The sequence below is a fragment of the Numenius arquata genome, chromosome 24 (assembly GCF_964106895.1).
Source record: "Numenius arquata chromosome 24, bNumArq3.hap1.1, whole genome shotgun sequence".
Lineage (NCBI taxonomy): Eukaryota > Metazoa > Chordata > Aves > Charadriiformes > Scolopacidae > Numenius > Numenius arquata.
The window spans coordinates 6,407,395-6,431,211 of record NC_133599.1 but is presented as its reverse complement, the minus strand read 5'-3'; the positions used below and the strand labels follow the sequence as shown (position 1 = coordinate 6,431,211).

At 57.6% G+C, this 23,817-nt stretch overlaps 2 protein-coding genes across 5 annotated transcripts in view; one reads left to right on the top strand and one right to left on the bottom strand.

Moving 5' to 3' along the window:
* Nucleotides 1-488, bottom strand: part of PPP1R12B (protein phosphatase 1 regulatory subunit 12B) — a 130,028-nt gene extending 129,540 nt beyond the window's left edge. For 2 of the 3 annotated variants that reach the window (XM_074163416.1, XM_074163418.1), the window contains exon 1: nucleotides 105-488. In XM_074163416.1, coding sequence (XP_074019517.1) covers nucleotides 105-392 — 288 coding nt within the window. In that variant the 5' untranslated portion in view covers nucleotides 393-488. The remainder of the gene's footprint in view (nucleotides 1-104) is intronic. The other variant, XM_074163417.1, reaches the window with a different exon arrangement.
* A 7,616-nt stretch (nucleotides 489-8,104) lies between these two features.
* CSRP1 (cysteine and glycine rich protein 1) lies at nucleotides 8,105-23,293 on the top strand. 2 transcript variants are annotated; one of them, XM_074163281.1, is made up of 6 exons: nucleotides 8,105-8,208; nucleotides 14,821-14,933; nucleotides 19,970-20,138; nucleotides 20,533-20,659; nucleotides 22,470-22,563; nucleotides 22,864-23,293. In XM_074163281.1, exons 2-6 carry the CDS (start codon nucleotides 14,822-14,824, stop codon nucleotides 22,938-22,940), a joined length of 579 nt encoding a protein of 192 aa, XP_074019382.1. In that variant the 5' UTR covers nucleotides 8,105-8,208; nucleotide 14,821; the 3' UTR covers nucleotides 22,941-23,293. The 2 variants fall into 2 exon arrangements, with proteins under 2 accessions (XP_074019382.1, XP_074019383.1); XM_074163282.1 differs by lacking the exon at nucleotides 8,105-8,208 and having other exon boundaries at nucleotides 14,822-14,933; nucleotides 20,533-20,641.
* Nucleotides 23,294-23,817: the final 524 nt, after the last annotated feature.

Genomic DNA, 23,817 nt, shown 5'->3' with positions numbered 1-23,817 from the left:
CGCCGGCCCCGGGGCCGAGGGCAGCGCGACCCAGGGGCCCCTGCCCCGCTCCCGGGCGCGGCGGGGGAAGGGAAGGGGCCGCCCCGGGCCCGGGCTGCCGGTACCTGGTGCAGGGCTGTCAGCCCGTCCACGTTGGTGGTGTCGATGCGGGCGCCGCGGCCCAGCAGCCGCTTCACCTCCTCGGTGTCGCCGCTGGAGCAGGCGGCCAGGAAGACGGCCCCTTCCTCGAAGCGGACGCGAGACCCCCCGCCGCCTCGGTGCCGGCCCCGGCCGCCCCCCTCCGCCACCGGCTCCTGCTCGGTGAGGGAGCCCTTCCAGCGCCGCAGCTGCTCGGCCCGCCGCAGCCGCGCCGATTCGGCCCGCTTCCCGCCCAGGTGCTCCGGCTCCGACATCGCCACCGCCCGCACTGAGGCGCAGGGAGCGCGCGGCGCCTCAGCCGGGAGCGGGGCGCAGCGCCCCCGCCGCCATCTTCGCTACGCCCCCGCCGCTGCCGCCGCCGCCGCGCCCGCACCGCCCCGCGCCCCGCGGCACCCCGGGACATGTAGTTCCCGCCGGGAGGACGCCGCACCTGCCCGCCGGGGAGGACGCCGCTCCCGGCAGCCCCCGCGCCCTGCCGCACCTGGGCGCCGCACGGACTACAACTCCCAGCGGTCCCCGCGCCGCCGCCATGGCCGCGCCCGGCCCGCCGCGGGCCCCGCCGGCCCCTGGGGGCGGCTCTGTGGGGCGGGAGGAGCCGGGGCGGCCTGTGGGGACGGCGAGGGTGAGGGGGAATGGCTGGCACGGAGAAAGGCCTCGTCTGTCACGGCCACCGGGCCAAACCTGTCCGGTCCTGCCCGCAGGGGTGGCAGTGAGGCGGCCGGGGCGATACTGAGCTTCCAGAGAGGCCTTTTCAAAGTTTTTTCCTGTAGTTAAACCCGGAGTAGTAAAATTAACTAGAAAAATGAAATGCAAGATGTCATTGAAGCAGTTAAGGGAACTTGCTGCTGCTAAAAGTCCTCTGTACAGCCCCAACCCTGATCATTTATAGATAAATAGTAACTGGACATGATTCATCTAAGATTAAATTAAGGCTCTAACTACTAGACAATGTGGCTCTGTTAACAGGCGGGATATTCCTGAGAAGGGAGCGCTGAACTGTAGGCCGGGTCAGCAAACCCTGAAAAGCACCTGGAACTGCCAAGATTAGAGGAGAAGGAGGGAAAAGGGAGTTTGGGCGGGGGGAGACTGCGACCACCCACCCATTGACCGCCCACCCGAAGGAAGACCACCTCCTCGAAAGAGAACGATGGAAGGAGAAAACAGAGTCTGTGCACTAATTTACACTGGAAGCGAAGAAGTCTCGGACCACTCATCAAAGTGAATAACAATGAATATGTATTATTCATTAGAATATGTAATAGTGTATAAAAAGGGAATTTTTTGAAACTAAGATGTGCTCCCTTGGGATGAGCACCCCATTTCTGTGCATTAATGGAATCAACTTGAAAATACCTCTGTTCTGCATGTTATTGGCTTGCACAGCGGGTAAAGAGCACAGATTTGGGACAACATGGCCATCCCCAGGCGAGTGGCGCTCAGGTGGCACCAGCCCAGGGAGCTGTGAGGCGAGGAGAGGAGGCGTGGAGGAACGGAGGAGTGGAGGTCTACCAGGATGCAGCGACACCATCGTCACATCCACCAGGCCCAGTGGGTCTCCATGTCCCCGTGTACCGGCCTACGATGGAGAGTGATGTCTGGAGCCCTGCAGGCTGCTCCCTTCCAGCTCTACCTGCTGTAGCCAAACCAAACTGAGAGCGTTTGGGGCTGAGATGTTTGGGTTGGCTTCGTTGTGCCTTCTCTGAGCCCCCTCTCGTGGCTGGAGCGTCCTGCTGGCAGCACCCTGCGGTGCCCGCCTGGCTCTGCTTGGGAAGGTGCCGAGGATCCGTCTCTCCTAGCAGAGAGCAGAGCTCAGCTTTCATCCCGAGTGGAGGGGCTGCCCCTCTTCTTCAGGCTATTCTGTGGTGTGGGGCTGCCAAACAGAGGATTTGCCTCAAATTGTTCGTTAGAGGAGTCTCAGAACGAGCACACTGCTAAGTGAACGGTGACAAATCCCCCCGACCAGATGGCATTTGCTCATTAGTCTTAAAAAAAAAACAACCCAGCAGTTTTCAACAGAGTTCCAGGGAAAACCCCGGGAACTGCAGCACAGTGTATTGATATCCCCAGCATGCAAATTATTCGGAACCACTCTAACGAACAGAGTTAGGGGCCACATTAAGGGCTACTAAATATTCATAGAAATGCCAGATCGTGGTTCATTAGCAGTCTGAAACTGCAAAACTGGAGTGAGGAATTAGAAGTATAGAAATCGTTTGGAGAAGAGCAACATGGAAAAGGGCTTCCCACAACGCGCAGTGTAGTGTGGGCTCCTGGCAGCAGGGCAGTAAGGACGCGAGCTGTTGAAATGGCTTTAAAAGCAACTGGACAAATTAATGGCAGTAAATCAATCAAGGGCCGTGAATACAGAGTCACCGTCCTCCGTCAGAAAGGCCTCTGGCCACGGGTTGCTGGAGGCCGGGATCCCTCGGCACGTGCTCCCGGAGCGGGCTGGTCGTGTTCAGCGTGACCAGCCATGGTCCTCCTGTGCCCTGTATCACATTCTCCCCGGCGGATGGGTTATTCGTGATGACGAGTGTGCCTAGTCCATGCTGAACCAGGCCTGGAGCTCCTTAACTCTGCATCTACTGCTTCCAGAGTTTAATTACCCCTGGCTGCATGCCAGGCTGCCGTGAGCCTTAGCTCTTGCTCAGAGTGATGGGCAGAGCCGTGCTGGCGATTCAGCTTACGGTCCTGTGAGCACCTTCCCCACCTGTGACGGGGGGGAGGCCATCCCGTTTCCCCCCAGCGCTGACAAGACCACCCCATGCTCCTACGAAAACTCCCTGATCGAGGCTGTCGGCCATCTAGGTTTTTAAAACATACTTTTTATTTTCCTTATAGGAATTTTACCGAGGAATAATTGGTGAGTTTTCTGCATTTGTCTAGGGTTCCTGCACATCTGACTAAGCTTCTGGATGCCAGGAAGTCCTGCACAGATGCATCTCATGACAACTGGCTGTAAATCGCACAAGCAGTGATCCCGAAAATTCTGCCATAGGTACCATTGTTCCTGGGATGCAGAGGTGCTTTGCACATGCAGAGGTTCCCATGTGTCCCCAGCCTGAGGATTCCCTCTGTGTGTTGTGGGTCAGTGCTGTCCCTTCCTGGAGACGTCGTGTGTGCTCTCTGCCACCACTCTGGAGCAATCGCAGGCAGAAGGATGGCGCCGCTCTATTCCAGATCTGCCTGCTCTCAAACATGGAATGTATCCCCAGACAAAAAATAACTTGGCTGGAGGAGGAGACTGTCATCTGTGACTACGAGCCTCTTGCCATCCTTCCGTCATCTCAGGTGCCCTGGATCCCTGACACATGTGACTGCAGCCCCATCTCTGCTTCCCTACGATCTAGTCCTTCAAACTCAGTCCAGCTCTGGCCTTCCACCTATTTCAGCAGTGAGTTTCTGGACAAAAATTCATTATTCTGGGTCTGGTCCTGGGATGATCAACAGGAGGACATACAGCTTGGCAATGCGTCTCCCGGATCCTGAGAGAAACCCGTGTCCGTGTGCTCCCAGCGGCCGATATCTTTAAGAACCAGTTTCCTTCTTTTCAGTCTCTCTCTCATTTTTCTTTATCTGCTCTATTACAAATAACTGCTTTATTTATAAAACAAAATAACTTTCTGGAGTGGTCTAGATCTGTTCTTACCTCTGCCAGCAGCACGTTTGTCTGAAGTTTAAAAAAAATAAATTCCTTAGTCCCTTTATGTTCATTGAAAAATAATTTTACACCACCAGCTGCGAGAGCCGTGGTGGATCCATGCAGGAATCGGAGAGCTTGTGAACTCCGCTCTCTTTGAAGGTTTCGATTGCCCTGACGTTGTGCTGTGAATACTGCTGGTTTGGTTTCAAGCTCTTTACAGCAGTTTTTGATGCCTTGATTGCTTTTGGTCAGTCCTTTTGGCACCTCTGCTCCCACTCCACTGACCCAGGACACTGTTTGCCTCAATGTCCTGGTGTGACCGTTCCCGAGTGCCCGGCCGTGCGAGGCCCTGGCACCTTTAAATCGTGCCCTTGTGTGCAGATTGCGCTGTGTGAAACCGAGCTTTAAATCCTTTAAATCTTTTTTTTTTTTTTTTTTTTTTTTTTAAATCAAACTGGAGCTGGTAAAATTCCCAGTTAGAGACTGGGACTGGTTTGGGAATCCCAGCCTTTCCCACTCCCACTACAACACTAGATGGCGTGGGGACCCACGACACCCGCCCGGCTCTGGCACAGCTCGGCTCCGGCCAGAGCGGGATCCAAAGTGACAACTTCTGGTGTCCTGCGTCCCCTGGGTCTGCTGGGCATCGTTGGGTCGGTGGGGAGGCTGCAGCGAGAGAAAGGGAAAGGAGAGCCCCGTGGTGCGCACTCTGAGAGACACGTCTGGTGGTTGGGGCAGGCATCGGGAGGTGAGATGTGGCCATTTCGACTCCCTGCCTTCCCGGACAGGGAGACAGCGTCCCGCTGTCAGACGGCAAGGCATCCCACTGTCCGTGCTGGGGAGGGACAGGCCTGGACCACACTCACTCTGCAGCCGGGCTTCTGTGCTTCACCAGCCCCATCTCCTCCTCCCTCCCCCACTGCGGCAAACAGCCTCAGAGCAGAGACCAGACTGGTTTGCAGCAGTGGACCCTGAATTTTGGGATGCAGGGACCCTTTCTGGAGCCGATGGCCAGCTTTTAATACACCCACTCCACCTCCTCTGGAGGAAAGAAATGGGGGCACATGAGCCTCGGAAACCTGCCAGCCCCTGTTGTCACTGGTGGGAAGCCAGCTGGAGGGGACAGGTCTGTCCAGGTCTGCTGGAGGCTGGCATCTGCAGCACCATCTCAAGCAGCGTGTGTTAGACACATCCTCTGAGTCACCTGGCAGAGGTTTCCCAACCTCCAGAGGAAAAGATGCTCATCCCCGCGTGCTGGAGCGACGTCAGCTCTGGGGTAAGGCTCTAAATCTCTGCAAGGCCTCGGGGAACCCGTGGAAGGTCTGTGGCCATCATGACCAACTGCAGTGGGTGATGCCAAGGTGCTCATGTCACCATCCTCTTCACAGTGTGCGAATGTGCGTCGTGGTAACTGGTAATGCCCTGCTCAGTAATACGGCTGTACCCAGTTAACTAAGACCCACACATTCCCTTCAGTGGGGCCCTGAGCGCCCGGTTGATACATTCCTAATGCTGCCTGTCCCTAATGTCCCCGACTGATGAGGTGACCTGCTGTGCTCTGAGCTGTTGGATGGGCCATGCCCAGCCAGATTGGGTCCTTCAGGTCACCTCTGCTCTGCTTGTCCGTGCTTGGCCAGGGGCTGGGTGGGTGATGCCCACCTGCCATGGCAGCGCGGCTCCTCTCCCACTGGCAAGACAAAAGGCAGCCTAGTGTTCGGTGACAAAAGCCTTCCCTGCATACAGGATGTGAGCAGCACATCCCCCTCGTGATCCTCGTCCCCTTCCTTTGTTCCAGGTCTTGGTTCAGGACCAGGAATTTCTTACCCAGAGTTCAGAGCAAAATCACTGTCAAATCTAATGTCAAAGTTTTCCAGGTTCAAAGGAAGCACCTCCCTGCTTCTGCCCAGTCCCAGTCCTCCTCCCTTCCTCCCAATCCCAGTAATGTGCTCTCAGCAGCCGGGGCAGCCTGGTCTCCTCGGCCATCCTGCAAAGGGGCTGCCTGCCCTAGGAGGGCATTCTCCTCAGGAGAGGAGAATGAGCAGGAAGGATCTTGTGAGCCCCAGAGAGCAGCAGACAGCCTCTTCGTGCCAGCTGCCTTTTTTCTTTAATGCCTACTTAGATTTTTCGAGTAGAAAATGGCCAGTGCAGGCAAGAGAAATTAAACGGGAGCTTTTGTTAACTGCATCTTGGCCTGGCTTGACAATCCTGTCCATGGCCACAGCAGTTAGGAAGAGCTGAGCAACCTGGTCTAGTGGGAGGTGTCTCTGCCCAGGGCAGGGGCTTGGAACTGGATGATCTTTAAGGTCCCTTCCAACCCAAACCATTCTCTGATTCTATGAATTAGGAGCACTGGAGCATCCAGCTTCTCTCTGTCCTGATCTACTACAGCGGCTGGAAGATCCTCATGGAGCACAGAGGCCTCAGCAAAGCTGTCCCCTTCTCCTGGTTTCCCCTCCCAGAGCTCCCTGTGGAGCAGCTCCTGGAAGGGGCTGCCTTTTCCTGGCCTCCACATCCAGGTGACAGAGCAATGATGGACCGAATCTTCTTTGAATCTTCCAGGACACCAGAAATGCATAAGAAAGGGAAGATCCTTTCTCTGCCCACTGCCACCAGGTTCCTGTCCCTGTGTGGGGTTCACTGAGAATTGGGGACGATATCCCCCTCCCGTCCCTGCCTGGCTGTTGCAGCCAGCCTCCACGGGATGAGGGGGAGTATTCGGGGGGGAATATAGGGAGATGTTTCCCAGGGGGATGGAGAGTGGGAGTTTGTACCCCATCAAGCTGAGAACCAAGCAGGGATGAGCACCCAAGGGAACACCTACAGGCAAACTGGGACTGCATGGCCATGCTGGGGGGTCTGAGACGCAGCAGTGACCTGGGTCTGATGGACCCTTTGGCGCTGGGTCACGCTGCAGGGCTGCATGTGGACTGCCCTCGGCTTTTCACGCTGGAAACAGCGTTACCTGGAGCCTCAGCATGTTTTTTACAAGGTCCTGGGTCTTCTTGGGCTCCTGTGCTGCCCTGGCATGGAAACAGATAGAAAATAGCAGCTTTCTAGCCCTGCAGCCACACTTTGTAGCCCCACAGCCACAATTTCTGTAGGCTGCTCCTGAGATGTTCGGGCACAGAGGGCACTAACGTGTGGTGTGAGGTTACGGCAGGGTCTGTGGGACGTCAGGAGGTGGAGGCAGTACCTCTGCTCCTGCAGACACCGAGGTTACCTGTAGTGCTTCCACCTTTTCACTGCTGCGAGCCCTCCCGTCCCAGCTCCGAGCTCTGCCATGCCACTGTGCTGGAACTGTTTTCCCAATGCCCCTGTGGTAGCCTTTCCCTCACAGTTTTGTGCTGCGCTTATTTCTTATCTCTATTGTCCCCATGTCCCTTCACCCCCAGTAGCATGGACATGGGGACACGTTGTTGTTGTTGGTTGTGGGTTCCATTGCTGTTCTGGGTGGGAAGCTGCTGCAAGAGTCACTGTTATTCCCCTGTTCGCCACACCTTCTCTTACAACTTTTATTTTAGAGCAAAACTTTGAGCATAAAAAAATACCAACCAAAATATCTGGTAGGTTGTACTGGTGGCACATACGCTTGGCAACCAGGCTGCTGGTTTTAGGGAGCCACTGTGGATTCAACCCTCCTCCCCCATCCCCCTCCCTACCCCTCCATGAGAATAGGATGGGGTGGGATCCCCAGGGAGTGGGATGAGGTGGCATGCCCAGTAGCAGCGGGGCAGTGCTGGGGCCTGGGGGTCCCCGGTGGCACGGGGTGGGTGGTGGTGGCAGCGGGGCAGTGCCAGGGCCCGGGGGTCGCCGGTGGCGTGGGGAGGGTGGGGGCGGCAGTTGGGCCGTGCCGGGTCCCGGGGCTCCCCAATGGCAGTGGGGCAGTGCCGGGGGTCCCCGGTGGCAGTGGGGCAGTGCCAGGGGTTCCCGGTGGCAGTGGGGCAGTGCCGGGGGTCCCCAATGGCAGTGGGGCAGTGCCAGGGGTTCCCGGTGGCAGTGGGGCAGTGCCGGGGGTCCCCAATGGCAGTGGGGCAGTGCCAGGGGTTCCCGGTGGCGGTGGGGCAGTGCCGGGGTTCCCGGTGGCATGAGGCGGATGGGTATAGCGGTGGGGCCGTGCCGGGTCCCGGGGCTCCCCGGTGGCGGTGGGGCAGTGCCGCGGCTCCCCGGTGGCGGTGGGGCATGTGGGGGTGGCGGAGAGGCCGTGCCGGGGCTCCCCGGTGGCGGGCGGGTGGCGGGGCCCGCCCGGTGCCCTCCTCCGCCGGGCGCCCGGGGCGGCGGCCGCCGTGACATCAGTCCGGGCTGGCGCCGATCGCCGCCGCCCCGCGACCCGCCTTCTCCCGCCGCCAACAAAAGCCCCCGGCGCCGCCGCCGGCCCCAGCCCCGCTCCCGGCACCGACCCGGCCCGGCACAGCCCAGCCCAGCTGCAGGTAGGTGCGGGGCGGCGCGGAGACACCCCCCCCCGCCCCCCCGCCGCCGGCCGCCCCGGGCCCCGCTACGGAGCCGCCGGGGCCGCCGCCGCTCCCGGCCCGGGGCGGGCAGGTCTCCATCCCCCCGCGCTGCCGCATCCCCTCTGTCCCCCCCCGTGTCCATCCGTCCCCGGGCAGACCCCAGCCCCTTCGGGTGGGATGCGGGGCTGGGGGCTGGAGCGGGGGCGCGGAGCCCGCCGTGCCCCCGTGGGGTGGGAGCGGGTGCGGTGGGGCCCACTGAGGCACGAAACGGCGGGAGCATCCGCGCACATGTCGGCAGATGCGGAAGCCGAAGCTTTTGCATCAGATGGGGTGAACTTTCCCGACCCGGCGGAGAGCGGGCATTGACGCAGCGCGGTCACTTCCCACCGCGACGCCAAACTTTCTGCTGGCGTTAATCTTAACCCTCCGCGAAGCCTTCTCCTTCCCTCTGCCAGAGGGAAAGCTCAGGGTTGTGGTCTCAGGGTTGTGGCTGTGAGCGGAGTCCGTGCGTCCCGTCCCCTCGCCAAAACGCGGGCTCTGCTCTCGCCTTCGCTTTGCAGCCTGAATAAAGCTCACACCCGGGGGGACCGAGCCAGCTCCGTCCCCTCCGCCGGCGTGGACCGATGTCGCTTTACAGGGGGGATTTACATCAGACCTGGCTGGGCACACGCTCCAGCACAGCTTCAGGTGCCACTTTCCAAACTTCAGAGCCGGCAGCGGGGCCAGCGCGTAGGAGGGGGTGTTAATTAGCACTTGGCAAAATACCGGATGTTGCCGAGTCACAGTATTAGATACAGGGAGGGATGGACGGGGGAGAAGGTGGGAGCGCTAAACCAGTGTTAGGTGCGAGATCGGCTTTGGACGCTGCACCTCCTGCCTCTTTTTAGCCCTAGGGAGGACTTGCCGCTTAACAAGTAGCTCCGTGCTTGCTGCTGTGGCTGCTCGGCAGCCAGCGTGGTGCCTTCCCTCCTCCCGCAGGTTGGTGGGCACCGTCTGCCCAGCCTCGGGCTCGCAGCCGGCCTGTCCTCTCTCCGGGATCGGGGCCTCTCCTCTCTCCTGGATCGGGATCGGGACCTCTCCTCTCTTCTGGATCGGGGCCTCTCCGGCCAGGATGGCAGAGCCTGAACCCAACCCCTGGGGTGGCTGCGCTCGGCTCCTGGGAGGCAGCACAAAGTGACAAGGACGTGACCGATTCGGCTTTGCAAAAGCCACAGTGAGCTTGGTTGGCTTTTGTCCTGGATAAAATAGGGTTTTTCTTTGAGGAACCCAGTGGTGATAGGGAGCTTTCCAGTTGCCTTTGTAGCCAAAGCCTGGAGCAGGGTGGCCGGCGGGCAGTGGTGTGTTGGTCCATGGACACATGGCGACTGGTGAGTGCTGGCCGATGGCCATGTCTGGCAGGTGGCTCCGTGTGGTGCTGGCCTCGTGGGGCCCCTTCCCTGGCACGGTGAACCTGAAAGCTGCCTTAACGGAGGCAGCAGAAGAGATGCCCGATGGTGTGGCTTTGGGAACTGTAGAGTAGATGGGCCGTGCATGGGGATCCCTCTGGACCTCAGACCCTCCTGGCTTCCTCCCCTTCCCTCACGGTGAAGCCCTCAGAGATCCCTGATCTGATACAGCTGCGTCTCCAGGGTCATTCCGTGATTTCTCCGTGGTGATGCCCGGTGTTTTGCCGTGTCCCAGTGCTCACCAGCCTCGGGACCCCGTTCTCCTCTTGCTCACCCGTTTCACATCACTGTATCACAAATTACCTTCATTTATCCTCTTTTACGCTGTTGGCAGCCCAGACTCCCCTCGCGTCACTGCTCCACCCGGTGATTACATGGCAGAGGGACAGTTCTAACTTGGCCATTTCCACTTGTGCCCAGGTGACGTGAAAGCTGCTCCAGGACAGAGGCTGTTTCTCTGGGGCAGAGAGTCCCCCACGGGCCTGATTGCAGCTATGGGTGCTGAACCCCTTGATGCTCCGTCCCGGTGATTTCCCACCCGCTGTTACATGTGTCCCCATGAGCTGGTTCTTTTCTGCTCTGCCCACACACCTCTTCTGCCTGGTGCCTCCTCCTCTAAATTTCGGCTCATTTCATTGCCGTGCCAGCTGCTCGAAGCTGAAAGGCAATAACCAGACCCCAGAGCTTGGGGCTCCTGCTGTGGTTTCCTCCCCTTTGACTTGTCCCTTTGCCAGGCCGTGTAATAATCCTGCGTGTCCTGCTGTGAACATCGTTAGGAGCGCGTTTTGTGCAGCGCTGATGGTGCTTTCCTGCCACCCGCTTGCATTAATGCTCTCATTGCAAAAGAAAAAAGAACCTTTTCCATGGGCCAGCGTGAGTCCCGCTCCTCAGTGATGTCCTCCAAGCGCAGAGTGATTGCTCTGCAATTAATTGCTTTAGGATTTTAGTAGAACATCTGGCCACATACGTGGGAAAGGTTTTCCAGCTATTGCAGAAGCTCGAGCGGTTGAGTTGATGTCCCGCTGGCTGCAGGTAAAGTCCCTCAGAGGGTGATGGGGAGAACCTGCTCTGCTCTGAGCGCTCCTGGAGCGGAGAAGATGCATTTGCAGAGCGGCTGGTGCCCCTTTAGCTCTGTTGGCTACGAAGCAGCTGCTCTCGGGCAGGTAAAGCAGTGGTTGGTGCTTTGGCGTGAGGGACACGAGCACACTGAGCTCTCAGCCCGCTCTACGGAGAGGGTGACCCTGTGTTCCTACTGCCCGATGGCTTGGCGTCATCTGCTCACTGCTTCCCCTTACAGCCCAGGTTAGGTGACATCCCAAAGCACCAGGACATACTGCTTCCATACTGGTTTGTGCCTGGTTTAGCCTAACTTAGACTGCCTCCCAAACTGGTGTAACACAAGCCCATCTGAAATGTGTGTGCGTCTGTAGCTTACGTGTGACCCGGTGAACTGTACCACCGCGAGGTCAGACACCAGACACCGAAATTAGATTTAATCTCCAAAAAATGCCAGACTTGTGGTTCTGCACAAGCCTCACTTGTGTCTGTGCCTCCGGGCAGCACGGCTGTTGATAAAAGGAGGGTATCTCGGGTTTTGAGGCCTCTTGCCTTATCCAGAGCGGATGATGGACCGGCTGTGGGGCTGAGCCACGCTTGGCACAGAGGATGCTCTCTGTAGGGCCCTGGTTGGGTTTGCTGCTGCAGGAGGGAGGAAAAAAATTTTGGTTTTTTTGGCAGCCTTGGATGCCTCTCCTGCTTGTGCTCAGTGAGGTCCTTGGCTGGAGGACACTCACCTCCTGTTCCTCATTCTGCATGGGTCTAATAGTGATTTGGAGAAGTGCGATTGCGGTCAGTAAGTGTTGCAATTGGACAGAATACGGTGCTCGTGGTGCAAAGTACTCTGACAAAAAGGTTGGAAGGTTTGCAAACTCTCTCTCATACCTTTAAGTAGTCACTAATTCAGAAAGTGGGACGATGGGTCTGTCTGGATGGTTATTGTAAGGGTTTTGCTTTTGGGGCGGCTGGTGTGGGTCCCAGGCTCTGTGAGCAGAGCGCTCCTATGCCTTTTTTTCCTGCCAATACTGACCTGTAGCACAATCTGATTTTTGGCCCCGTGTGTGGCCTGCCGGGCTCTCAGCATCCGCCTGTGTGTGTTGTGGACTAAAAGGGAATTCCTGGCAACTTAAATCCTGTCTCAGACTTTCTCTGTGCCCAGCTGTGAGCCCACGTATCCCCAGGATAAACTCATTTTCATGGTCTCTCCCCACAGAAAATCCATCCTGGCGTGTGCCAGGAGGTTTTGCTGGGATGTGGCTTATCTGGGGCTGTGTCTGCGCTCCTGGGGGCTTCATGGTGAGAGTCCCCTGCCAGAATCACAGTGACATTGTTTAAACTGTGTGGAGACACCTGCAACCTTCCCACGGTGGGTGGAGGAAAACAAGGAGCGGAAGGAGCTTGAACTCCTCCTGTGGCAAACTCCAGATGACTTTTGCCCAGAAGCAGCTTTTCTCCTCCGTAGACTTACAAGCAGCTCAGAGGAAGGTGTCCGCAACTGCTGATGTCTCAGTTTGGGCAGATGAACCCTGTGGTTAGGGACAAGCAGAGCCTCTTCCTTTGCTGCTGCTGTAAAGGGGGAAAAAATGTGCCGTGGAGGCCAAGGGGAGGTGGCTCCAAACCACGCCGGGCGGTTTGTCCCTGAGCCTGCTGGCAGATGCCCTGGCTGCAGAGCAGGGAGCGATGGTGGGGGGCTTGTGTGAGGCTGCCCACCAAAACCAGGGCTGAGGAGTCCCAGAGATGGGCTCTGCCGGTTTAGAAAGGGATGGTGGACCCAGATAAATTGTAGCCAGCGTCGTGTTATTCCTGGCCAGATGGGCACGGGGGCAAAAGGGACCAGTGGGCTCCCACGCCGTGGGGGGATCTCCGCTGGCAGGGGGATGCCGCTGGATGTTTCTACCCTCCAAGGAAACTCCTGAACCGGGTCGGGCCCTCCTCCTGGTGCAGAGGGGGGAAAAACAGACTCTGGAGAGAAACAGTTTGTGTCCTTTTAAGGCAATCCAGAGGCTGGGACTGGAAGGATCAGGCTGGAAGGGAGGGATTTGGCATGGGCTGCGCGGTGGTGGGAAGCCCAGCCAGCAGGGCCTTCGGTAAAGAGACTTCCTGGCTGCTGTGATCACACCCCAACCACAGCTCCTTGGGTCCCTGGGGGCAGCACAGCCCCTCCGGCCCCGGCTCCCGGCACCCTCACACCTCCGTCCGTCTGTCCCGCGCTGAGACCCCCCCGGGCAGCCAGGAGCCGGGAGCCGCAGCCGGGCTGGAGAGGGGCCAGTGCCTCTGCGCAGCATTGCCAGCCACGGCCCGTGCCCCCCCTGCCCTGCCCTGCCCGCCCTCCCCACCCTGCCTGCTCTTATAACCGGGTTGACATCAATTTCCCTTTCCTCTTGCCTGACAAAATACTCTTTACACCAGAAAAGGCTCGACTTTCCCGTGCACTGGAAGGTGCAAGACCTGGCTGTGCCTGTGAGCAGAGGGCTTGCCGTGCTTTGTCCTCCCTCATCTCTCCGTTTGACGTTTATACAGCTCCCGGTCCTCTTGTTGCATCCATCTCCCCATGGGAGTCGGGGCAGTGCCGAGCCTCAGCCGTTGGGTGGGAGATTGGAGACCCAGAGATGGGGCTTCAGCTGCCCGAGGTGGCCCAGGGGTTCGGAGCTGTGGCAAGGAGTGGGCTCAAAGGCTGTGTCCCCTGCGTGCCCCGGCAGCCCCAGCTCCCCTTCCTCACAGCCCTGCGGCCGAGCCGAGGGAGGAGATGAGGTCCTGGCGTGCTGTGGGGTGGCACACAGCATATGGGGACCTTGTCCTGCTGCTTTAGCTGTTCAGGAGTTGGGAAGCACATGGCTGTGCCTGCAACAGGGAGGGTGACTTCTGCACCAGACAGGAGCAGAATGGAGAATTGCAGAAGTGTTGAAGGAGAGAGGCTTCTGGAGACCTCCCAAGCTGCAGCTTCTGCCTATTGACCTTTCTTATACCATTAGGCACCACCAAAAAGTGTTTTGTTCTCTTTGTAGGTTGCTGTTAGATCCTTGTTAGCCTCCTCTTGGCCACACTCAACCAATCTTCCTCAGAATCTCCCTGTAGGACTTTGTTGCTTGAACGTCTCGAGGTTTATGTTGGCCTGGTCTTCGAAAGTATCAAGGCTCCTCTGGGTTGGAGCTCTGCTACTTGTGTTAGCTGCTCACAGTATTTTGGGGTTATCTGCAAATTTGCAGATCAAGGGGTCTCTTGATCATGTCTCATCAGATACGTTTCAGGAAAGAGGAGAGAGAAGCATTTCTAGCCTGCCAAGGAGCTGCATGGTGGATTAGGTTGATGCTCAGGTGTTGGCCCTGCACGTGAGTCTGTGTCCCCGGGGCTGCTGATTTCCCAGCCTGTGTGACGGTACCTGCAGTCCTGGAGGACACTGAGATGCCCGAGTACGGGGGGAACCTGTGAGCGGTTGGCCGGGCAAGACACAAGCTAGTGATGCTATGGGGGACGTGGTGCCACTCTTTGGTGCTATCAGGGGCCAGCTCCTGCTCTTTGGGCAGCCCTGACTGTATCCCTGCCCTGTGGTGGCAGAAATGGAAGAGATGTTCAGGGAGGAGAAGGTGGAACTGTTTCTAGCGGGGTGACAGCCTGCAGACTCCCCAGCACCAAGGATCAGTCACCCTGGCCATTGTGGCATCGCCCTGCTGAGGGGTAATGGCAGGGCTGTGATCTAACGAGATGCTGGTGCCGTGGGTACCTCTGTAAGCGCCGTCTCCCATCATTGTCCCACTTCCTCCCTTTTTCCTGGCACAGAAAGGAGCTGGGAGGCCCCACGGCTCCCAGGTCAGGGGCATTTCTGCTGCTCCTGGCTGGCAGAACCGGTGGTCCTTCGGAGGCACCTGATACTGTTGGGTACTGTAATGATGGGTCCCGTGGGCATCTGCTAATTCTGCTAATTATCAGCCCTGCAAATCCGTGCTCAGAGCAAACATCCGTGGGTGGTGTCCTCCTGGGCAGAAGTGGGACGGCTGCTGGAGCTCTGCTGGCACTGCCCCGCTCTGCCCCGTCCCTGCCTCCTGCCCGACCTCCCGCCCTGACGCTCTTCCTGCCTCTGCTTTTTCTGCAGGATGCCCAACTGGGGAGGAGGAAAGAAGTGTGGTGTCTGCCAGAAGGCAGTGTACTTCGCCGAGGAGGTGCAGTGCGAAGGCAACAGCTTCCACAAGTCCTGCTTCTTGTGCAGTGAGTACCGGCCCTTTCCTCGCCCCTCCTGCCCCGCTTCCCGGCTCTCTGCCGGCTGGGTGCCCCGTCACGTCCTGTTTATGGGCCCTGTAAATGCTCGTGAGAATTCCTCTACGCACAGCCCTGCTGCGGGAGCCGTGTGGCAGGCTTTCTGCTTTGCTCCAGACTTGGAAATTCATTCTGCTGAAGGAACACAGGATCATCCCAGGACACCAGGGACCATCCAAGCCTTCAGGGCTGACCTCAGCCAGCACCCACGCAAAGACTTAGCCTGTCCCTGCACCAGGGGAAGGCTGGGCTGAGTCCTCTACCCTGTCTCCAGATGTTCAGGATTGGAGCATGAGACAGGGACTCTTCAAACAGTGGTGGCAGGAGGTGGCACATCCCATGCAGTGCTCCGAGGTGATGCTAGCTTTAGTCTTCTAAGTGGCTTTGTCACACTAAAAAGGTGGTTGTGCCTTGGGAACTGGCATGGGATCTGCCCCTGTGTCCCAGGAGATGATGGGAAGAAGATGTGGTAGGTCCTGGCCCTTCTGGTGAAGGGCTGGAGCATAAGTCGTATGAAGAACGATTGAGGGAGCTGGGACTGTTTAGTTTGAGGAAGAGGAGACTGAGGGGTGACCTCATCACTCTCTATAACTACTTGAAAGGATGTTGTAGAGAGGTTGGTGCCGGTCTCTTCTCACAAGCAGATAGCGATAGAACAAGAGGGAATGGCTTCAAGTTGCAACAGGGTAGGTTTAGACTGGACATTAGGAAGAAGTTCTTCACGGTAAGAGTGATCAGACACTGGAACAGGCTGCCCAGGGAGGTGGTTGAGTCACCATCCTTGGATGAGTTTAAGAGCCGTTTAGATGTGGTGTTGGGGGATATGGTGTAGGGAAAAACTTTGTAGAGTAGGGTTGATGGTTGGACTCAATGATCCCAAGGGTCTTTTCCAACCTGAATGATTCTATGATTCTATGATTCTGCTGATGGAAGGCTAAAGCATCACCTCCAGTCTGCCCTCACCCTCTGCTTCTGCAGAGGGTGTCTGTTGTATGTTTGGACGGAAGTGTCACCTCCAGTGAAGGGCACTGGAACAGGATTTGGCTGTGGGTTAACTCGGTGCAGAGATCCCTCCCTCTGCCTGGGATCCTCTGTGGGATCCTATGAGTACTCCTGGGTTCCTGCCACAGGTCCCCAGAAACCCTTCCCCTTCCTCCGGGGACACCAGGGCAGCTGTGCAGGGACAGGCGAGTAGTGTTATGGTGCTGAGAGCACCTCCTTAAGCCTGGGGCATCCACATCCAGGGGGGCTACAGGACCTTTGAATAGAAAGGTGACCACTGTCCTCAGCCTGTGATTTACCAGTTTTTTGTCCCCTGCCCTTGAAGACTCCTCTGTAGCAGAACTAGCGATTCTCACGTGCTAACAGGAGGCTGCACGTTGCCTGTGCCCGCTGGTGGCTCGTCAACACGTCACATCCACCACAGAGCAGAAGCAGAAGTGCATCTTCAGAGCTGCCCTTGCAGCAGGGCCCCACTGAGGTTTAACGTTTTCTCAGCTGGTCCCCGTACCCTGTTCCCAGTCTCACCAGCCCATTGCAGCAGGGAGCACAGACGTCATCTTTTCCATGCAGGCAGAAAGCAGAGCTGGGGTCTATAAAGAGGCACACAGCTAGAACTAATCTCAGTAGACCTATTCCAGCAGGGAAATACCAGTGTCCTCATGGGGCTGATCCCTGCCGTGCTCCTGTGTTCCCCTGGCACCGATACCGGATCCTTCTTGGCCAGCCTGCCCGGGATGCACAGATGGATGCAGATGTGAGGGAGAGAGGCTGTTGCGTGTCTCTGCTCCCTGTGCAGCGTGAAGAGTGGCCAGCGTGGCTGGTAGCAATCGTATGTGGGAGTCTCCAGGCTGGAAACCTTGCTTTGGCTCTAGAGGACTACGGAGGGGAGCTGCAGCTTTCCCTGGGCGGGCAGGGGACGGCAGTGTCCTTATTGCAGCCTCTCTCTGCAGCAGGAAGTCGTGTTCCTTCTGCAGCCTCAGATAAGGAGGGTGGGGAACGTTACCCTCATTTCCCCCCCGGCACTGGCTTTTACCGTCTGAGTCCATATCAATGGAGGACCTTGGTACAGGGACTAAGATGCCATTGCCTCTGCCCATCCCTGCGACCCCAGTGCACACAGCTGGATCTCTAGGGAAAGCTTCTGCTGTGCGATGCTGGCACCCAGAGTGTGGGGCTGGCCTCCAGGAGCCTTGAAATCAGGCAAAGGGCATTGCTTCCAGAAGGGAGTACGCAGCTGAAGTAGGGAAGAAGGTCACTCCACATCTGCTTGTGGACGCAGGTCACCAGGGAGTGGTCCAGAGCCAACTACAGCCAGGGCTCCTGTCCCTGTGCTCTGCAGGTGTAGATAATCGCACTCCACACCTACCCCAGCAGCTCTGCCTGTCCAGTTGTGGGCTCCCCAGTCCAGGCTGTGGCTCACATTCCATCCCGCAGGGCAGCCTGGATTCCCAGCCCCGTGCCACAGGCTGCGGGTGATGCTGAGCTGCACCAAACTCCTGCCTTCCCAGCCTGTTCCCCAGAGCTGCATTTGGGCCTCATCAGGGAACTTGAAGCCTTTATCTTTAAGGGAGGAAAACAAATACTTTGACCTGACCTGCCAAAAAAATAATCAAAAAGGAGCCAAACCTACCACAGTGCATTAGAACTGGAGATCGGCTCAGGGAGTGACTTGATGATTGACTCAGTGGCATCCGTCCAACTGAGTCAATAGTACATGGCAGAAATGTACTGTAATGAGACGGTTTGGCCTCTGAAAGCAGCAGCAGCTCTTGTCTAATTGTTTTGTGGAGCAACTCCGATGCTCTTAGAAAAACAAAGGGTCCTTAACTCGATGAGTGCGGCACGCTGGAATTTCTGCAATGCAGAAACCCAGGAGCTGGGGGCTGATTTCTAGGAAGCAGACTGAGAAAGAATTTTTCTGCTGCCTCTCAGAGCATCTGTGGCTTGTACAGATGAGGGAGTGTGAAAGCTCAGGTTAGAGCTCTACATCCACCCAGCATGTTGGGAGAGAAAGACAGATACCGTTGGGCTCGCTCGTTCCCACCCCCAGGGCAAAGCTCTTTCAATGTGCCAGTAAAAGTGCCCAAATTTCTGTCCTGGAGGGTCTGTCTGAAGGCAGCGTTGCTCCTGATGAGCTCCAAGGTAATGCAGAGACAACCCCAACACCACCCTGTTAGCTTGGCAGCTATGGGACCAGTTAACCAGAGCTGGTCCTTCTCAACAGGGATGTGTTCTCCATCCCCAGCTCCTGCTGTGATGGGACAGGGGAGCCCATGGCTAGGAGAGGACCCTTCCAGATCCTCCTTAGATGGCAGGAGCGTTTCCCTTTCCACCTCCTTCTCCTCCCAGCAGCAGCACATGGGGTTCTCCGTGGCCCCGGAGGAGAAGCACCATATTTAGTAATTGGGCCGAGGAAAGCTGCCTCTCGGCCCCGTGTTTAGTGCCGCGGTTTGTGCTGCTCCGGGAGGCGAGCGCTGCTGTGTTTGCATTCCTGCGATATTGGGAAAGGCCGAGAAACTTTTCTGCTGGCAAAGAGGCCAGCGGGCTGCTGAGAGCCTCGACATTTAAGGCATGTAAGCGGGATGGGGGAAGGCTGTGTCGCAGCTGCAACAGGATCTGTTTCGGGGCGGCTGCCAGCGCTGCGGACTCTGCCCCGGGTGCCTGGATCCTGCACCGGAGCAGGTAAACACCGGAGATGACTGCGAGCCCCTTGGGTGCCGCTCACCTCCCGCTCTGGCTTGCTGGGAGGCGTGTTCCATGGAGGGCTTGGAAGCCGATGTGGAGGCTGAGATCAGAGCTGGGACAGGAGTCAGGAAAACCTAAAAATCGGGCGAACAGTCTGTGTGGCCTGAGCCCGGCACCAAGCTCAGGCTCTGGAGGACAGGCTGAGGGAGCTGGGGTTGTTCAGCCTGGAGAAGAGGAGGCTCCGGGGAGACCTCATAGCGGCCTTCCAGTACCTGAGGGGGGCTACAGGAAGGCTGGGGAGGGTCTGTTTCCAAAGGCCTGCAGTGACAGGACGAGGGGCAATGGTTTTAAGTTGGAGAAGGGGAGATTTAGATTGGATATTAGGAAAAAGTTCTTTCCTCTGAGAGTGGTGGAACACTGGAACAGGTTGCCCAGGGAGGTGGTTGATGCCCCTTCCCTTGAGATATTCAAGGTGAAGCTCGACGAGGCCCTGGGCAACCTGGTCTATTTGGGGGTGTCCCTGCTGACTGCAGGGGGGTGGGACTAGATGACCTTTGGAGGTCCCTTCTGGCCTGGACCAATCTATGAATCTATGGGCTCAGCTGGGACCCCGAGCCTGGCTGCTGTGTCCTGTCCCGTCTCGCATGCCCTGTGGATCCCCAAGGCTAGAGCACCCAGCTGAGGTGATGTTCCTCACCTGAGACCACTCTGATCATGGCATGGACCAGGGGGGACACATTAGCTTGAACTCTTCCATTGGGGTCTGGAGAGGCAACTGTGCACAACGGCGCAAATGTCCCCAAAATCTTAGAGTGCCTCAGCTGGGGTAATGGCTGTAGGTCTGCTTTTAGTCCGTCTAAACACAAGGAAAAATAGATTTGCTTACACTACTTTCCCCCGAGCGCCTATTGCTGTGTGTCTGCAGGGAGCGTGGCAGAGCTGCAGGGGCAGGACGTCCATCCCTGGGCTTGTGAGTCCTGCAGTGATTTGTAGGGAAATTTAAACCCCCCCTGGTTTAAGTGCATCTCCAGGGTACCAGCACCAAGAGGGTTAACAGAGCTCCTCCTTAGTATCAACCTTGTAGCTCTGGCGGTTGCTTCCTTTTAAAGCCTGACAATGTTCTTGTTGTGATCCTTATCTCCAGCTGTTTTGCATGCACTCCTTTAACCAGGATCTTGTCTAGGGTTTCCTTACTCCTTGAAAGCCGAGCTGTACTAGCCCTTGTGAGGACTTGTTTTCTCCAGCTAATTAATGAGCTCTGGATGAGCAGGCTAATGGCACGGCCCTCCCCTCTTTTCTAGTGGTCTGTAAGAAGAACTTGGACAGCACCACCGTTGCGGTGCATGGAGAGGAGATCTACTGCAAGTCCTGCTACGGCAAGAAGTACGGCCCCAAGGGCTATGGATACGGACAGGGAGCAGGGACCCTGAGCACTGACAAGGGCGAGTCTCTGGGAATCAAATATGAAGAGTGAGTTTAGGTCTTGTTTTCAAAACTGGGGTTGTTGTGGGCACCTTCTCCCTCACATCTGGTGATGCCTGGCTGTGTAGCCCACGCTGAGCTCCCAACAGTATCTCATCTGGAGAGTGCCGGGGGCTGCCCTGCTTTTCTCTCCTCGGGGGAAACCCCCTGAATCCTATTTGCAGGGTGGGATGGGGCTTGATGGGACACGTCCCCATCGCCTGAGCGTGCTGCCTGTCCCCTCCTAGCACGCAGCCGTGAGGCTGAAATTTCCACGGGGCTCCACACATTGTGCTGAAAGCTCCGGGCCCTTCAAAACTGGGTTGGGATTTGTGATCCCATAGCTCTTCCCTCCTCCGTCTTGCCTGTGCAGCCCTGATCATGAACTCCCTCCCACCCACAGGGGCCAGCCCCACCGACCCACCAACCCTAACGCAGCTAGAATGGCCCAGAAAGTCGGAGGTTCTGATGGGTGCCCTCGCTGTGGGCAAGCGGTGTACGCAGCCGAGAAGGTGATTGGAGCTGGAAAGGTAAGAAGGGGAATGGAGTGGATGGGACACGCACGTGCCACAAGTTGCTGTGTGGCAAGGAGACCTTCTCTGACCTTGATGTGTCCCGCAGGCTGCTGCAGGCTGGGCTGCCAGCGCCCCCAGCCAGGGCTGGGCTTGGGGACCGGTGGCCACGCTCACCTAGAAGCCTGGCACCAAAAGGAGACCTTGGCATGTCTGGAAATCAGGTTCTCCAGGCTGCCTTGCTCTTACAGGCTTGTAGATGGGAGAGAAATACATTTTATACTAAATATTTGGAGCACTGCTCAGCAGAGGTCACGGTGGATGTCCCTTCCTCTAGATGTGTTGGGGCGATGGACAGTGATGTGGGCCATGGCCACTGCCACCACTAACTGAGCAAGTGCAACATCCAGCGAGATCCTTCTCCACCCTCTGCCGCAGGCTGGGATGCCGCAGCCCGAATTCAGGGCAGGGAATGAATTCCAGTGGTCAACATTGCCCATAGTCAGGACAAGTAGCTGGAGGTGTGGGCACAGGCTCGGTGCACCTCTCTTGGACTGTTCTGCTGGTGGACTGGGTCTTCTCAGGGTCCAACAGCTCTGGTACTTCCTATGTCAAGTTCATCACTTCACCCGGGTCCTTTGCCATGGCCTTGTCCTACCCAGCTCTGGGAAGCCTCTGTAAGGCATGGGGACACCTTCTGCTCTGTCAGCCCTGGGATCTCAGGCGAGGTCCCTGCCCTGAAGCAACCTTCCCCCTGAGGTCAGGGGAGGCAGAGCTTGCTGAGGCTGCTTGGCTTCATGCCGCAGGGGCCGGGATGGCCATGCTGGGAAAGCCTCACTCCTTCCTGGTGACACTGGGTCACTCGCTGGTCCCTGCTGTGCTCCCTGGGGTTTCTGTTTGTCCTCTGTCCCCAGAGCAAGGGAAGGAGGCATCGAGTCAACAGAAAGGGCCTCCCAGCATCATGATACCCTGGCTGGCAGTGCAGGGATTTGTGATGGACACGTTGAGGGTCAGCCCAGGGTCAGAAGCCAAACTTACCCTTAAAATCATGATCTGGGCTTCCTGGTAGGCTTCTGGCCTCAGTGTTTACGGGGAACCAAAGCTGGCAAAGCAATTGCACTCAAGCAAACCCGGAGAGGATTCCAGAGCATGTATTTCATGTGCTAATGTTTGCTGGATGACTCCATCTGCTACCTCCTCCTCCAGCCCCTTAATTTCACATTTTCTTCCAAAAAAGGTTTCGTGTTTTCCAAAGTGTTTATTTAAATTCCTCCGTGAGCAGCTCTGGCTACTCTAGGTCTGCTCAAAGGCTGTGAGCTCATTTATCCCAGAGGACTGATGGAGCCGTGGGGGGGTGGTATTTTTAAACACTGGCTGATCTCTGCATTCTTAGTATGTGTTTGCTGCCTTCCTTGGAGCTGTCGTTGGGTAGGGGCAGGTGTCCCAACCCTGCCACCACCCAGCTGAGGTACAGCAGCGGTGGGTCTCAGCTGGGAAATCCGGGGGAATTATCACGCTGCTTGAGAGAGGACAATCTCTAAGGAGGGGGGGTGATTGCTCCTTACAAATCATTGTACAAATGAGTTCTGTGAGTGGGGGCGAACGCTCTCTGAAACCGGATCACCATGGGAGCAGTGACCACAGCTGATGTTTCCTCTCTGTATCTGCCCCCTGGGCTGGGAGGACCGTTCCTTCCAGAATAAAGCTTTCGTCCCGCTCAGACCCCGTTTGCCCCCCCCTCATTGTGGGTCAGACCCCGTGTGACAGCCGAAGCATTGCTGCCCTCTCCCCGGGTGCCGTCTGACCGGGCTCTGCTCCTCTCCCGCAGTCCTGGCACAAGTCCTGCTTCCGCTGTGCCAAGTGTGGCAAAAGCCTGGAGTCCACCACCCTGGCAGACAAAGATGGGGAGATCTATTGCAAAGGTGAGTGCCCCCTTCCCCACTGGCTTGTCCTAGACCCCGAGGGGTGGTGGCAGGGGGAGAAAACCCCTGTGCAGGGAACTAGGGTGGCACTGGGGTTTGGGGAGGTGGTGGCCCCAGAAGCTGCGTGTGGGGACTGGCTGGCTGCAGAGCTGGGGGATTTCCCGCTGTGCCTGGAGCCTCTCTGCTTGCCCAACAAATACGGCAAACCCCGTCCTGTTTAGGCAGTGCCTGCTTCGAGAGGAGGACCCGCTCCTGTTCGGCTGCCGGTCTCACCCGTCTCTCCCTTCCCGTCCTGTGCAGGTTGCTACGCCAAGAACTTCGGTCCCAAGGGCTTTGGCTTTGGGCAGGGCGCCGGGGCGCTCATCCACTCGCAGTGAGGCACCAGGAGCCAGGCTCTCCGCTGGCTCAGGGCTTGTCTGTACCGGCCCCTGCTGCCCGACCCTTCCCGCACCCGCCGTGAGCATCCTCACCATCATCGATAACAACCCGCTACTTCTCAGCACGAGCCCCTTCCTCCCCGCCCTGACCCAGCGCACCCCGAAGCTGCGGCAGTCCCAGCATCGTCCCCATCGGGTCCTGCTGGTGCGGGGGGACAGCTCACACCCACCCGCGGCGAGGCCCCCGCGTCCCAAACGTGCTGCTGCTCTGCGTCGCCCGTCCCGCCGGGATGCGTGCTCAGCTGCGCCGCGCCGTGCCACCGAGCAAGCAATAAACATCAAAGCTGACCGATGCCTGGCCTTGCCGGAGAGTTTATTCCCCGTCTGGGGCTGCGGGGGTGCACTGGGCGAGCCGGAGGTCTGGAGGTAGAGGGAGGACGGGAGTTGTTTGCAATCGTGGCTTGCAATTAAAGCGTGAAGGCAGGAACTGCTGGGTGCAGTTTGACACGGCCCAGCTGTGGCCAGCTGTGCTCTGCCGGACGGGCTCTCCCCCGGCTCCCGCGGTCAATAACCAGTTCAGAAGCAGGGGTTGGTGCTGGGAGGCCCAGGAAAGACCTTCTGAGGTGTGTCGGTAGCACAACACGCGTGGACGCCCTATCCAAACCCCTATCACTGCTTTGAGGTGGCGCCTCTCCAAACAGGCGTGCCTGGCAGTGCTGAATAATTAACAACTTTTCACCTACTCCCTGGATTTTTAGCAGCACCGTGAATCATTAAAGCCGGCAGTTTGGCAGCTTCCCAGATATAATTCGTTTTCATCTAAACTCTTTACTTTCCTCCTGTGATTCTCTGGTTTGACCGATGTGACATACCCATG

Excerpts from the sequence above, each read along its gene's own strand:
- CSRP1 (XM_074163281.1), top strand. The coding sequence starts at position 14,822 with ATGCCCAACTGGGGAGGAGGAAAGAAGTGTGGTGTCTGCCAGAAGGCA. Across the intron at positions 20,139-20,532 it reads CTGGGAATCAAATATGAAGA|GGGCCAGCCCCACCGACCCA; the intron begins GTGAGTTTAGGT and ends TCCCACCCACAG. Across the intron at positions 22,564-22,863 it reads TGGGGAGATCTATTGCAAAG|GTTGCTACGCCAAGAACTTC; the intron begins GTGAGTGCCCCC and ends CGTCCTGTGCAG.